General features: G+C 38.5%; 1 protein-coding gene across 3 annotated transcripts in view; it reads left to right on the forward strand.

Moving 5' to 3' along the window:
• The window catches only part of sgg (shaggy), a 506255-nt gene that overhangs the window by 142668 nt on the left and 347055 nt on the right, over nt 1-16532 (forward strand). For all 3 annotated transcript variants that reach the window (XM_068357288.1, XM_068357297.1, XM_068357294.1), the window contains exon 3: nt 14062-14145. In XM_068357288.1, coding sequence (XP_068213389.1) covers nt 14062-14145 — 84 coding nt within the window. The remainder of the gene's footprint in view (nt 1-14061; nt 14146-16532) is intronic.

A 16532-nucleotide genomic window follows, 5' to 3' on the forward strand; every position in this document is an offset into this window, starting at 1 on the left:
CTCTCTCTCTCTCTCTCTCTCTCTCTCTCTCTCTCTCTCTCTCTCTCTCTCTCTCTCTCTCTCTCTCTCTCTCTGTTCATCTTCACTATTAGTGTTAGAGATGTCTATTATTTTTTTTTTCTGAGAGAGAGAGAGAGAGAGAGAGAGAGAGAGAGAGAGAGAGAGAGAGAGAGAGAGAGAGAGAGAGAGAGAGAGAGAGATTAAACAGAAATGAGAGATTAAACAAAAATGTGTTGTGTACATATGATTTTTAACAGCGTTAACGAGTTGAAAGACAGTTAAATGTAACTAAAAAAACAATATCAGCGAATCTGAATTCCTTTATTAACTAAAACAAATATTGATACAAACACACTCGTGTGCGTATGCGCAAACACACACACACGCACGAGGAGACACGATCGGCGAGAAGGTAGAGATGGTGACTGCGATAACATACCGTAACTTACACTACGGAAATTTTAATCTAACTTAGCTTATTTATTTTTTCTTTCAATTTTTATATTTCATATTTTTTACATTTTTTTTCTTTTGATTTATTTTATTTCAATCACTTTCAGTGACGAGTTACGGTATGTTATCACAGTCACCATCTCTACCTCCACCCCGACCGTCTCTCTTATTGCGTAGCAATTCTTGCACCTGTGTGTGTGTGTTTGTGCATACGCACACGAGTGTGTTTGTATCAATATTTGCTTTAGTTAATAAAGGAATTCAGATTAGCTGTTATTACTTTCTTAGTTTCATTTAATTGTTTTTCAACTCGTTGACGCTGTTAAAAATCATATGTACTCTAAACACATTTTTGTTTACTCTCTCTCTCTCTCTCTCTCTCTCTCTCTCTCTCTCTCTCTCTCTCTCTCTCTCTCTCTCTCTCGGAAAAAAAATAATAGACGTAGACGTATCTAACACTATAACAGCGAAGAAGAACGAGAGAGAGAGAGAGAGAGAGAGAGAGAGATTTTATTTAAAGAACATGTTAATGCTATGTTTAGAGAGAAACAGAAAAAGAGAGAAGTCTTATTTAAAAGAGCTTGTTAATGCTATCTTGGTTTTCTTTGCTTCACTTTTTCCTTTCTTTCTGTTCATCACGCTGGCCCTTCTCACAAATGATCGTTGCCAACAATCTCTTTGTCCTTTATCCCTATTAACCAAAGGCATTCTATCTCTTCCAGGGTATTGCTAGATGTCTTGTAATAATGGTGATCCCCTTCGATGGTTATTTGCTTTAATGGCTGCCTTCAGCTTGATGATCCTCGAGATCATAGGCCTATTCCGGCCATATTATTTAGCCATACAGTATCGCTCACATGCACACTGCTCTCATGTTTTTCTATAATTTCTTGCTTCAATTCTAATGAAAGAATTACCTTCTTCCTGTACTGAAACTTAGCTTCTTAGGCACCATGATTATAGGTAAAATCAAAAAGGAAATGTGAGAAAAGGAAGAAAATAAGCACTGTTAATAACAGACCAAACAGAGGACAACCACATGATACACACAAGAACAGAGTACTGAGCACTCTACGCTCAATGGCGTAATGTTTACTTCGTGTGTCGAAATAAAATTCGGGTGTAGAGTCAAAAATTTGCTCGAATTCTACTTCGGATGTTGGAAAATTCGGATGTAGATATGTTCGGATGTAGAGGTTCCACTGTACTGACTCCCCATCCCCTGGACCACTCTACTGATGTAAAAAAATCTAGCAATTTGGATAACACAAGGAAACTACGAATCCTTCATGTTTCCCAAATTCCATTAGAGACAAATTATGATATATATACAGAGCATTTGAGTGCTATGGATTGATAAAAGGAAATAAGGATGAGACTCCGAGATAAAAAAAGGGACTCTTGGATATGTTTTGATAGTCATGATGAAGCGTTTAATGCCATTAGTAATATTAGTAGTATTAAAATGAATGAATTGCACATCATGGGAGCTCTTTGTGATAAGGTCCCAAAGGAATTGGATGTATACAAACCTGCTGATTGGGTTGAAAAAGACACAAATGTACCCATGCCTTCACAGAGAAAACTCAAACCACCAATGTGGCTTGTAGCTTAACCTAAAGGGATAATAGGGAATTATTTTAAAATATCTTAAGTTTATTCAGAAAAAAAATAGGAACCATTGCACCTGGAGATATATCTCATTTTGGGAAAAATAGTTATCTCATCCATGCCAAATCCTTGACTCGGTCTGCAATACTTTCTATGTGTCCACTAAATGTATGGAAAGTGCATAAGGTTCCTGGGACATCAATGATTATACTTACTTTCCAGGATGCTGATGTACCTTTTCATATTGTTATTGGAAATGAAAGTTTGGCCTTTCAAACAATTGGGCCCTTGCAATGCTTTGTTTTAAATTTTGACACCCATCCAAAGTATGAAAAAATGTGTGGTATTTGCTACAAAACGCTTCATGGAGAATGTACACTTGAGGCCAGGTGTTCAAACTGCAATTTGAATCATAAATCAACTGATAGGAGATGCAAACTGTTTAAGTTGGAGGAAGCTGCCCTAAACAAATCAAGTTTAGAACACATAAGTGTGGGACATGCAAAAAGACTGTTGAATAAATTAACTAGCTATGCAAAGGCCTTCTAATCAAAGGAAAATTTACCACTGGAGACAACAAACCCACCTAGCACGGCTAGTAATTCTAAGAAAAGAAATGTAACTTCTGATAATAAAGTACTGCATGATAAGGTAATCATATTGAATTTTGAGGCTCTGCCACAGCGTATTAAAACTGGGTCATTACCCACTTCTGTACAGCCTTCGTCCCCCATTATATACCAACAATAGTACTTGCCTCTCTCAGGCCATGTCCTTGCCTGATTTGATGGAGATTCCACCAGACACCAAGTTACCAGGTGCACCTGTATTGGGGCAGGTGCAAAAACCTGGTAGCTCACCACCTATTAATCGGAAGAGAGAGAGAGACCTCCATCTCGCTCGCCCCCTTCCATAAGGAATATAAAAATTATGATGTCAAATAAATATGATGCTTTGTCTGTTGATGTTTCTGATCAACTGGAAGTCAATTTAAGTAAATCGGAAATTCAAGTGGAGGTCCACTAACCACCTCAACAATCAGATCAAAAAGACAAAAAGAAAATCATAAATGCTAAACCCAATCTATCAAGACCCTCTTTAATAAAACCACCTGGAAATAGTGTTAGATCAAAAACTGCTAATGGTAAGTCTCTATCCAAGGGGTCTACCAAATTATAAGTCATAGTTTTTTCATTCAGTTTGCAATGGAATTGTCAAGGTTTAAGGGCCAAATATGTAGAACTTGAGCTCCTTATTCATGAGCATTCCCCCTTAATTATTTGTCTACAGGAGAGCAAACTTGATCATAATACTCCTTGTCCTTGCGAATATATTAGTTATAGGACACCATATGATCACCAAGTGGGGAGCCATGGTGGAAGTCTCATATACGTTCATGGAGATGTTCCCCAAGTTTCTCTGTCTATTCATACACTTCTGCAGGCAGTGGTTGTACAGATTGATATAGGGAGTAAATATACAATTTGTTCTCTGTACTTGCCTCCAAATAGTAACATTTTGTATGATAACTTAGCAGAGGTGATTCATCAACTTCCTCAACCTTTTCTTTTACTTAGAGATTTGAATGGTAGACATCCTTTGTGGGGTGATGTCTTAGCAAACACGAGGGGAAATATCATATAAATTGTGGAAAATGAAGATGTGGGACTCCTTAACACGTTGACTGCGATGTGCTCCACACATGGTTCACAGAGGACTCTCTGAATGAGCAATGTGTACCCTATGTGGTACACATGCTAAGAATTTTATATTTTTTTGAAGTATCAAAATTTTATCAAAATGGGCTTTTTTTTTTTACCAAAATATTATTGTAATATATTGGAAATTAATTAAAATAAACTAGAACATTAACTAAACACTTTATTTATTACTGAAAATAATCTTCACATGCTAGCAAAAGGGGCATATTTTTTTTTAATTCTTTCTTTCTTTCAGTAAAAAAATAAATAGAAAACATTATCATTAGATCAATAAAAATGCTATCCTTTTAACCCTAGATTATATTTATATAAATTCAATAGAAAAATAAATCAGTTTGGTAAACATTTTACTTCTGAAAAAAAAGTGTTCTTTTCTTGGTGAAAAAATATCCATGTATGATGAAGGAAATCATGTAGTATTTAGAGTACAAGTATAAAATCAACATTTTTTTCTGTTTTGCTTCTACATAAGAAAAACCAATAAAATACACAAATTTATATTCTTCAAACTGATTGTTTCAAGTTAAAACAACTGAGACAAAGGAAAGGTTTACCCTCACAATTCTCACATTATGTGTTTACTCTTCGTGCTTTCTTTTGAGCTACAGAACTTCCTTTATTTTGTCTTGTCTTGGCTTTGGGGCCAGTAGCTTTAGTCAGGGAATGTTTTCTGTATGCATATGTACGCTTTTGCGTATATACAGTGTGTATATATATAATATAAAGGAATAAGTAGAACTGACAGAGAAAGTAATACTTACATACATACACATACACATACATACACACATATATATATATATATATATATATATATATATATATATATGCATACATACATACAGTAAATATACATACATACATACATACATACATACATATGGTACTAAAAGGAAGGCAAGAATTCAAATATTCTCTGGGATGTTAATTTTTCATCATATTGGGACAATGGGTAATTTGAATATCAGTCTGTATATGCAAGTGTGTGTGTATATATATATATATATATATATATATATATATATATATATATATATATATATATAATACAACCCATTTTGTGTGTGTATGTGTGTCATTCCTTTTTCTGTTACTTCCTTTATCTAATTTTCTAATATTTTATATTATAATATATTCTCTTATACAGACATAAGGAAGAGTTCTTTTCCACATTTTATTCCTCTCTCGCATAAGTGTGAATATATGTATGTATATACGTGGATAGACAGGTACAAAAAGATGGGCTACCGTATACAGATGGACAGATATATATGAATAACTGAAGAAGACCTAAATAATTTACTTGTATGTAAATACTTTTATCTATGCAAAATATAAATTTATATTGACAAAAATACAGCCTGTATATATGTTTCCTAATGTGTGTGTCTGTAACATGTACAGTATGTACATCTTATATGTTGTACCAACCGTGTGTCACACAATTGTACATAATTCCTTTTGTATATAATATGCTTGTATCTTCGCTCTTCCCTCGCACTCAAACGAACATGAAAATTCATGTCTGCTGTTTTGCTCTGAACATTGTCTGTCTCTCGAACATGTTATGTCCTGTTGCCTTGAGGTTTTGTATATAAAGAAGAGTGTTCCTTAATATATAACTCAGTTGATTGCATCCTGCCTTTGAGTTCACAACCTTCTCCCTCCTTCGTCACATTGGTGACCCCGGAGTGACTCGCTCCTCCCTCCTCCCCGTCCCCCCTACACCTCACACCCTTCTCTCGGCATCGCCACTTTGGTGACCCCGGAGTGACTCTCTCCTCCCCCCTCCCCACCCCCCTCCGCCTCTCACCGTTACTATGACGCCGTCAACGCATACCTTCTGCAGCAGTACTCGCCGTCGCCAGCCGCCCGTATAGCAACGCTTTTTCAGCTCTCTCAACAACCGTTGGGGGACCAAAGGGCTTCGCTCACCCTCGGGAAAATGACCAGTATTACTCGCCTGCAACCTGCCGCAGACGGCTCTCCTCGTGATGTGAACCCACTTCATGACTTTCAAACCTCCATCAACGCCTCCACTCGTGACGAAGAGGACATCTATTCAACTTCAACCGAAGCTGACGTGAATGTCGTAGGACACGCCTATGAATGCCGTAGGACATACACGCCTATGAACGCCGTAGGCCTATGAATGCCGAAGGACACGCCTATGAATGCCGTAGGACACACGCCTATGAATGCCGTAGGCCTATGAATGCCGTAGGACACACACGCCTATGAATGCCGTAGGACACACTCGCCTATGAATGTCGTAGGACACACTCGCCTATGAATGCCGTAGGACACGGAATGCCGTAGGACACACACGCCTATGAATGCCGTAGGACACACTCGCCTACCCCGTGACGAGCCGGAGCGGCAACACAGCCACCCATTATCCACCACTCGCTCGCACCCAAACCAACGACTTCTACAGCCACTCACTGTCGCTAATCGGCGCAGTTTTTACTACTACCTCTCCAGATTCAGGGCACCTATTTAACATGTTCAGTATGTAATTTTTAGAGGGGGAGCCATGTACCAACCGTGTGTCACACAATTGTACATAATTCCTTTTGTATATAATATGCTTGTATCTTCGCTCTTCCCTCGCACTCAAACGAACATGAAAATTCATGTCTGCTGTTTTGCTCTGAACATTGTCTGTCTCTCGAACATGTTATGTCCTGTTGCCTTGAGGTTTTGTATATAAAGAAGAGTGTTCCTTAATATATAACTCAGTTGATTGCATCCTGCCTTTGAGTTCACAACCTTCTCCCTCCTTCGTCACAATGTATTATATTCAAGTGTATGTTTATATATATTCCTATATACACACATGTGTACTACAAATTTTATGTGCACATATGAAAACATACAAAGGTGTTATATATATGTGTCTGTCACACTGAGTATGAGCCACGTCTGGTACATGTTGCATACGCTAATTCCCTAGATCAGTCTGAGCGATATGCACCATAACTGAACATCCAAAGTGTGACCATATTCGGCACACAACGCCAGCAGAACTATCTCTAATCGTTCTGGGCGACTTGGGCCATATATGACCACATCTATTATGTCCATATTAGGTACACAACGCCTGTAATGAAGACTTTTGTTATGTCAGGCAAAGTGTACCACATAAAGTCACACTTTTTACACTGGCTGAGCACTCGGCTTACCTTACGGATACACCATAACAATTCTTACGTCAATAGCTAGCTGGTTACTGATTGTAATTGGGGTTAAAGATAACGCCCATTGGGACGTTTCACAGCATTGCCAATCGCAGTCAACGTGTTAATACAGGAGAGCCCACACACTTTCGTGTCCAGACAGGTACCTTGTCAGGTATTGACATATCAATCGTAAGCTCTAATTGCCTTCTCAATTTCGATTGGAGGACATTAGATGATTGGCATACTAGTAATCATGCATCAATCATTAAAAACACCTTTACAGAGATCGCCACAATGGAATCTTGACAAGGCGGATTGGGATAAATTTCGTGAGCTAAGCGAAATTGAGGGGGATGCAGGACAGTTTGAAAGTATTGATGTTGCAGTAGACTTACTGAATGGATCTCTCCATACAGCAGGAGTCACTTCAGTTCCCAAAACAACAGGGTTATGCAAACGACGACCAGTCCCATGGTGGTCTTCAGATCTAACTACCCTGCACAGAGCCACAAGAAGATCTCCAACACGATTGCGTAGATGCCGAACGTATGAGAATTTAATTATGTACAAGAATTGTAGAGCACAGTTCCGTCATGCCATGAAAGAAGCAAGGCGCCAGTCATGGATGACTTTTGTTTCCTCCATTAATAGTAGAACACCACTATCTTCTGTATGGAGGAAAGTAAAAAAGATAGCTGGCAAATTCACCTCCAACCCACCACCAGTATTGAGGATGAATGGTCAGTATGTAACTGGAGCACATGATGTTAGCAATGCCCTGGCTAATCATTTTTCAAATGTATCCAGCAAGTGTGAAGGAGCTCCTGGTCACCAGTATAGGAGCATAGAAGAAAAGAAAATTTAAAATTTTTCAACAGGAAGGGAAGAGTCGTATAATTCTCCTTTCACTGAAAGAGAATTTGATTCCGCACTTGCTCAATGTAACGATATATCCCCTGGACCCGATGGAATTCCATATGCAATGATTAAACATACATTTTAATACAAATTTATTTATTTTAAGCATTATTAATAGAATATGGCGTGATCATAGTTACCCAAGTGGTTGGGAACTAGCCATTGTTTTAGCTTTTTTAAAACCCGCTAAGGACAAGTTTTTAGCAGCAAACTATCGTCCTATTGCATTGACATCTTATGTAAAATCATGAAGATGGTCAATGCAAGGTTGATGTGGTACCTTGAAAAGAAGGGTATTTCATCACCCATTCAATGTGGATTCATAAAAATGCACTCAACAACTGATGTGTTAATACGACTTGTCTTCTATTTGTGAAGCCTTTGCTTCGAAACAGCACCATGTGAGTCTTTTTTTACCTTGAAAAGGCATATGATACTTCTTGGAGATATCGTATACAGTGGTACCTCTACATATGAATTTAATACCTTCCACAACCGACTTCGGATGTAGAAAATGTTCGGATGTAGAAACGAATTTTCCCATAAGAATACATTGAAATAGGATTAATCCGTGGTTGAGCCCAAAAACCTATGATAACTCCTTAATATATTACTACACATAATTACTCATGACAATATGCACTCTAAATTAGATAATAGACATGTAAAAAAGAATAATTATTAAGAAATAATAAATAAGAAACAGGTTTTTAGCGTCACTTTACCTTAGAAAGTCCAGCGCAGGTGTTGGTCTTGCTACGCAGAGATGGACGGGCGGCGAGGAGGTAGAGAGGGTGACTATGATAAACGTATACTACCGTAACTTATTCTAACTTACACTAAGTGAACTTTAACCTAACTTAGCTTATTTATTTTTATATTTTATATATTTTTTTACATTTTCTGTTTTTCTTTTTGATGATTAATTTTAATCACTTTCACTCTCCACTTAAAATTGATTGAATTTTTTTCTCTTCACTCTTTGCCATTTTCTTTGAACCACTTCCTTCCTCTTCATCACGAGTTCGCTTCGTAGTTTTTTTAAAGAAGATATCGATAGAAAGTTGCTTGGTACGGCTTTTCAGAATGTTTCGAAAATGAGTTAGGCAAACATCATCGAACTGCGCAACTACACGACAAACATGCAATTCTTTTGGATGGTATTTGTCGATGAAGTCGACCACGTCTTGATATTTTCCCAACATCTCTTTTATTTGTGCCTCACCTAACACATGTTCTACCTCCTCGATCCCTTCCTCGTCATCACTCATGTGCTCAGACATAGCATGGAGTTCCTTGAGCTCCTCTGTGGTAAGTTCGTCGTGATGTTCGGCGAGGAGTTCCGTGATGTCATCTGCGTCGACCTCCAGACCCATGAACTTGCCAAGGGAGACGATTTCCTCTACGTCTTCCGCTGCACCCACCACGGGATCAGGTTCGGGGTCAAAACCTTCGAAATCTCGGGGAGAAACTGCATCAGGCCACAGCTTCTTCCAGGCAGAATTCAGTGTCCGTCGAGTTACTCCCACCCAAGCCTGGTCTATGATCTTCAAGCAGTACACGATGTTAAAGTGGCTTTTCCAAAATTCACGCAAAGTTAAGTTCGTGCTTTGCGTGACATTAAAGCACTGCTTGAATAGGTGCTTGGTGTAGAGCTTCTTGAAATTCGAGATGACTTGCTGGTCCATGGGATGGAGGATAGAGGTGATATTCGGTGGAAGATACAGCGGGTGCATTGTCAAGGCATAGCAGGCACTTTAAAGGCAATTTCTGCTCATGAAGATACTTCTTCACAGAAGGACCGAAAACTTGGTTAACCCGTTGGACAAAGAACTGCCTAGTGACCCAGGCCTTCGAGTTGGATCGCCAGAAAACATGAAGCTGGTCCTTATCCACATTCTGTGCCTTAAAGGCCCTAGGGTTCTCAGAATGGTAAACCAGTAAGGGCTTAACTTTAAAGTCCATGCTAGCGTTGGCACATAGGGCAAGAGTCAACCGATCCTTCATTGGCTTATGCCCAGGCAATTTCTTCTCTTCGGCGGTGATGTAGGTTCGACTGGGCATCTTCTTCCAAAACAGCCGGGTTTCATCACAATTAAACACCTGCTGCTCTACGTAGCCTTCTTCACAAAGTCAGCTGCAGCCTTTGTGTCCGCACTAGCAGCCTCTCCGTGGCGAACAACTGATTGAATCCCGGACCGTTTCTTAAATTTCTCAAACCAGCCACGAGATGCCTTGAAATCGTCTGAGGAAGGTTCTGTTGAACTCTCCCCAGCATTACCCCTAGAGCTCGCCTCCTTCAAGTCCGTGAAGATGGCGTGCGTCTTCTCGCAGATAATAGTTTCGGTGATGGTGTCGCCAACAATCTCTCTGTCCTTGATCCAGATTAGCAGAAGTCGTTCCATCTCTTCTATGATAGGGTTACGACGTTTTGAAATAATGGTGATCCCCTTAGAAGGTTTCACTGCTTTAATGGCTTCTTTCTGTTTCAAGATTGTCGAGATCGTCGACATATTTCGGCCATATTCTTTTGCTTTTCAATAATTTCTTGCTTTACTTCTAAAGAAAGCATTTCCTTCTTCCTTTACTCACCACTACCACTACCACTTGCGAAACTAATCCTTTTCGGACCCATGCTTTACGTAAAAAACCGTAAAAGGATGTACCCAAAAAATCACGATTAAAATACGGTTACTGTAATAGCAGAATGCACAGCGCACAACCACACGAAGCCGACGAGAACAGAGGAATGACCCAAGCCACGCTAATTGAGGGTCCCTCCGAGGTCGAAGTGCTGCCTTCTATCGGCGGAAATAAAAAATAAATCCGGCGCTATGAGTACCGTCTACGCGTACGGGTATTGTTTACTTCGGGTGTCGAAAAAAAATTCGGGTGTAGAGTAGGAACGTGTTCGAATTGTACTTCGCGTGTCGAAAAATTCGGATACAACCGGTACGACGAAAATTGCTTACTTCGTGTGTCGAAATAAAATTCGGGTGTAGAGTAAAAAAATTGCTCGAATTTTACTTTGGATATTGGAAAATTCGGATGTAGAGACGTTCGTGTGTAGAGGTTCCACTGTACTTGAAAACATTCATAAAATGGAATTGAGAGGAGAGCTACCACTGTTTATCCAATCATTTCTTTCACATAGAGTTTTTCAAGTGAGAGTGGGTATCAGAGAGCAAATGTCAGTAAGAGAGAGTTCCTCAGGGTAGAGTGGTGAGTGTAACCCCTTTTGCACTAGCAATTAATCGGATATCCTCAGTCATTACCTGGGACATTCTCTCAACACTATTTGTTGATTATCTCTCCATATCATTTGCTGGAGCTAGAATGGCAATGGTTGAGAGAAAATTACAACTTGCAATGGACAAAATTATTCAGTGGTCTGATATGAATGGGTTTAAGTTTTCAACAAGCAAAACTACTATTGTACATTTCTGCCGTATCCGGGGAGTACATCCAGACCCAGATATATGCATGATAGGTCAACGGATCCCCTGTGTAGGTAAAGCTGAATTTTTAGGATTAATTTTCTATTGTAGGTTGACATGGGTTCCACACTTAAAGGCTTTAAAAGCTAAATGTCTCGAGGCTTTGAATGTTTTAAAAGTATTGTCTCATACATCCAGGGGGCAGACTGTAAAACTTTTAAAATTATACGAGGCCTTAATTTTTTCCAAAATTAGTTATGGGTGTGAAGTATACTTCTCAGCCAACCCAAGCTGATTAAAGATATTAGACTCTATACATCATGCTGGTTTAAGATTGTCCACTGGAACGTTTAGAACCTCACCTATCCCAAGCCTCCTTGTTGATGCTGGAGAGTTATCTCTAGACCATTACCTCATGTCTTCCATTATTCGGTATTTGTTTAGGTTACAAAGACTCCCCACCTTAGCTTTTCAGACTGCAAGCTTTTCAACATACTTTGAGTTGCACCCAAAATCTCCTCAACCTTATGTCTTTTGAGTAAAACAATTATTTAACAGTCTTGATAAAATTAGATGTAAGGTACCTCCTTTATTTAACAGTCTTGATAAAATTAGAGGTAAGGTACTTCCTTTTAAGATACCATCAACCCCTCTTTGGAAATTACCAGAGATATCTTTCTGTAAATATTTTGTTGGTGTTAAAAAAAACATGACAGAATTAGAAGCTAGGTCTCTTTTTATGGAACATGTCGAAGAACATAGGGAGTTAACTTTTATATATACTGATGGCTCCAAATCTGATGCTGGCGTTGGATTTGGAGTATATAGTAGTTCTTTTAACTGTAGAGGGGCACTTCCTCCAATATCTTCTATATTTACTTCTGAATTATATGGCATACTTGACAGCTATTGAGAAAATAGCATTAAAAGAGGAGGGCAATTTTACCATTTATAGTGATTCAAGAAGTGTCCTTCAAGCTTTAGAAAGTTTTAATTCTAGTAACCCTTTAGTTTTAAAGATTTTAGAGTGGCTTTTAATTATTGGCCTAAAAGGTATAACAGTTCGATTCTGTTGTGTTCCGGCACACGTGGGTGTGTCTGGAAATGAAGAGGCAGATTAATTGGCAAAGAGTGCTGCAGCCGAGTTGCTACCTAGAAGGTCTTCCATTCTTTGTGATGATTTTTTTTAACCAGCAATTTGGAATTCTATTTATAAAAACTGGCAACAGCATTGGGATAGTTTAAGCAAAAATAAGATGAGAGAAATTGCGATTGGTATATCCGCTTAGAGGTATAATGGGATGTCCCGTTAATGTGAGACTTCTCTTTGTCGTCTCTGCATTGGTCACACCTGAATGACACACGAGTTTCTGCTGGTGCAACACCAACCATATTGCAACGACTATTTGATACCCTTGACAGTGAGGCATTGGTTGACTGAATGCCCCACTTATAGCACTGAAAGAAATAGATATCTGTTTGAGTCTTGTGGTGAAGATGGCGGGTTTATCCTTGCCAAGATCCTTGGACATGTCATACAATGCCAGTGGCATTTTTAAATTTATATCAGAAGCAGGTCTTTTAATGCTATTTAACTTTTATATCATATTAACTTCTAGTGGAATTATTAGGTTTATATCAGAAGCAGGTCTTCTTAATGCTATTTATTTTTTGTAACATATTTACTTCTCTGGCTTTAATTGAATATTTTAATCTTTATTTATAATAAATGATAACAGCTTCAATGACCTTCAATGTCAGGATGCCAGAGAACTTCAAATCAATCAATCTTCCAATACACATTGACCTTCAAGGTGTAAAATAAAAATGAGAAATACATATACATACGTACATATATACATACATACATAAATACATAGTTAATGTGTATGACAGACTCTGTTTGTATTGGAGATATTCAGGTATTGTTCATGAATATAAAATTTTGATACAGTGCTTTTTGTTTGATTTTTTAAATAAAGCAATGGACCTCTACCTTTTTCATAAACTATATAGAAAAATCAGTATTTTCAGCTTAAAAAAATAAAATATATTGTAATAAGGACAGCAAGGGGTGTTTTTGTGTATAGAGAGATTTTAAGAAAAGAAAAAGAAATGTGGCAGAAAAAACATTAGTGAAGTTGATAATTTTGAGGGACAGTTGTATGATAGAAGTGAAGATCATTTTCAGGAAAGCTGAAGGATTGGTAATATCATTATGTAAAGGAGAGAAAAGAGGTTAGTATTTAACACAGAGAAGGTGGACTGTATTTCAAGATTGGATGTTGTACAGGTTGGCTAATGAAGGTAGAACAATTATTGAGCCGATGAATCAAAGAATAGCAGATGCAAATCGAAGAATGTTAAATGAAGTAAATGCTTCACTATGTTGGTGGATTGAATATTTGAGATTGTGTTGTAGGCATTTTTAGTAACTAAAAGTGTGGAAGAAAATAGAAATTTTGGGCTTTTTTTGGCCACTTGAATGGTAATATTTAATGTTATCTAGTGGAAATTTGGTATAAATTTTGTCCACAAAAGTTAAAGGTGATTTCCTATTATATAGTTATTTTGTTTTGTCATTATTTTATTTACCCGAGGTTGAAATATTCTTAGTTCTCGAGTTTTTATCTGATAGATATGAAATTTTATACCACAATTTTCTTGATCACCATGCTATTCGAATTATCAACAATATATTGGCAAGTTCTCTTTAATTTCTCAAATTTTCTTTTTCAGAATCGAGAATTGCAGATAATGAGAAGACTAGAACACTGTAATATAGTCAAACTGAAATATTTCTTCTATTCCAGTGGTGACAAAGTAAGTATTTGTGTGATGATGTGTGTTCCATCTATTCAACCTGTGTTAAATTTCACTTTGTCAAAGAAGCAAGGTCTCATATCAATAAAGTCATGTATTGCTCGTAATGTACTGAATATTCAGTTCTTTCACTAAATACGAAATTTATGTTCTTTACATTGGAGGAGAAATCTGCACAAGCTGGCATATGGCTGTAAAAACTTTTAATGAGGTGTCAACAATTGTTTCGGTTGTTACAAGTGGTAGCAGGGAGAAACATCCCCCCGCTTCACTTTGATCTTCTCTGTGGTGGATATTTTTCTATGTTCACTAGCTTTGGTAAAATTTTGAATTTTCTCTTTTGGTTTTTATTTCCAATATGACGCATTAGCGCCTCAGAGATATTGTTCTTCGTTTGTAGATGCGATTAATATCATAGCTTCATTAATGCTTTAGGTTGGCTAAAGGTGAACAGTCACCATTACTTTCTTGGGTAATATTAGACTTCCCTGATCTGTCAGCGGGGACACATGACCCCCCAGATGCTGAAGCCTTGACAAGGAAGGGGGGGCTTAGGGATTAGCAGCTGGGCTCTAATGAACGATGGGAACTGCTTTCCCACTGGACCTTGGTGCATAATTGCTGATCCAACTAAATCAGTCGGCACTTTTTCTTTTTCTTTTTGTTATTTCTTTCCCATCTCTTCCTTTTGGGCTTGAACTTGTTGACGACTTTGGCTTGTTTGATTATACTTTGGCTGCTGCTTTGGATTTGGCACAATGTGGGATGGACGGCATTCCATCTCAACCTGTACCAATTTAGACGCTATCACCCTCTGGCAGACCCCATTGGGTGTAGACCAAGTCTGTTGAGAGTCGGCCTCCAGTGATCCGGTTTTAAGTCGCCCATATATGCGGTTAATGGGTGACGCCAGGCATTGGAGTCGCTGGTGGGAGGGGCTAACCACCCCCACTGACCAGTGTACGGCCAACTTAAGAGAGGCAGCCCCTCTCTAATAGAGGACTGGTCCCCGCTGAAGCCTCTTCTCATGTTGCGCCACATGGGATAGTAGGACTGACATCCTCCGATAAGAGGTGGATAACCCAGCTTACCTTTTCCCCCCCCAAAAAAAACCAACCCCTCTGTTGACGACCTGGAAAATACAAACATGGACCTCGGTACAGACAGCTCTTACTCGTTTTCTAATATCGTAACATTAGAACATTATTCACGTCATGTAAAGAATGATAAGAAAACACTAGAGAAGAAAAAGAGAGAGTGAGAAATGATGACAGTACAGAAAAATATAGAGAAGTAGAAGTATTATCTGGTCACTATGAAGTAGTGAATTATGAGAAATTTTTTATTTTGGAATTTGAAAATGGAAGACACGAACTTGTAAGTGTTTTTGAAGGTAACGGGGAAATAGTTGCTATATGTGGCGGGCAGCCAAAAATTCTTCCCCAGGGAAATGGAAGTCTCTCGATATTATTATTATTATTATTATTACTTGCTAAGCTGCAACCCTAGTTGGAAAAGCAGGATGCTATAAGCCCAGGGGCTCCAACAGGGAAAATAGCTCAGTGAGGAAAAGAATAAAAGGAAAAAATATTTCAAGAAGAGTAACAACAATAAATATCTCCCATATAAACTATAAAAACTTTAACAAAACAAGCGGAAGAGAAATAAGATAGTGTGCGCTTGAGTGTACCCTCAAGCAAGAGAACTCTAACCTAAGACAGTGGAAGGCCATGGTACAGAGATTATGGCGCTACCCAAGACTAAAGAACAATGGTTTGATTTTGGAGTGTCCTTCTCCTAGAAGAGCTGCTTACCATAGCTAAAGAGTCTCTTCTACCCTTACCAAGAGGAAAGTGGCCATTGAACAATTACAGTGCTGTAACCCCTTGAGTGAAGAAGAATTGTTTGGTAACCTGTGTTGTCAGGTGTATAAGGACAGAGGAGAATATGTAAAGAATAAGCCTGACTATTCAGTGTGTGTAGGCAGAGGGAAAATGAACCGTAACCAGAGAGGACCCAATGTAGTACTGTCTGGCCAGACTAAAGACCCTATAACACACTAGTGGTAGTATCTCAATGGGTGGCTGGTGCCCTGGCCAACCTAGAGAGGTGAAAGATGGAAAACACTCAGAACATTGTATGGTCATAATGTCAAATGCGTTTCGCACACCACTTTCAACCAGAGTAGAGGTGTGATATATGTTCCAGAATTGCTGGACATGGAGGAAAAAGAAATTGAGGATGAACTGAGGAGTCAAGGAGTAGTAAAAGTAGTCAGAATGAGAAAGAGAGTTGGAGAACAATGTATTCCTTTTGCAACTTTGATTATAACATTTGATCAATGTAGATCACCAAATGTTATTCAAGCTGTTTGGCTATCTTTCAAG

This window comes from Palaemon carinicauda, chromosome 2, assembly GCF_036898095.1.
Source record: "Palaemon carinicauda isolate YSFRI2023 chromosome 2, ASM3689809v2, whole genome shotgun sequence".
NCBI classification, from domain to species: domain Eukaryota; kingdom Metazoa; phylum Arthropoda; class Malacostraca; order Decapoda; family Palaemonidae; genus Palaemon; species Palaemon carinicauda.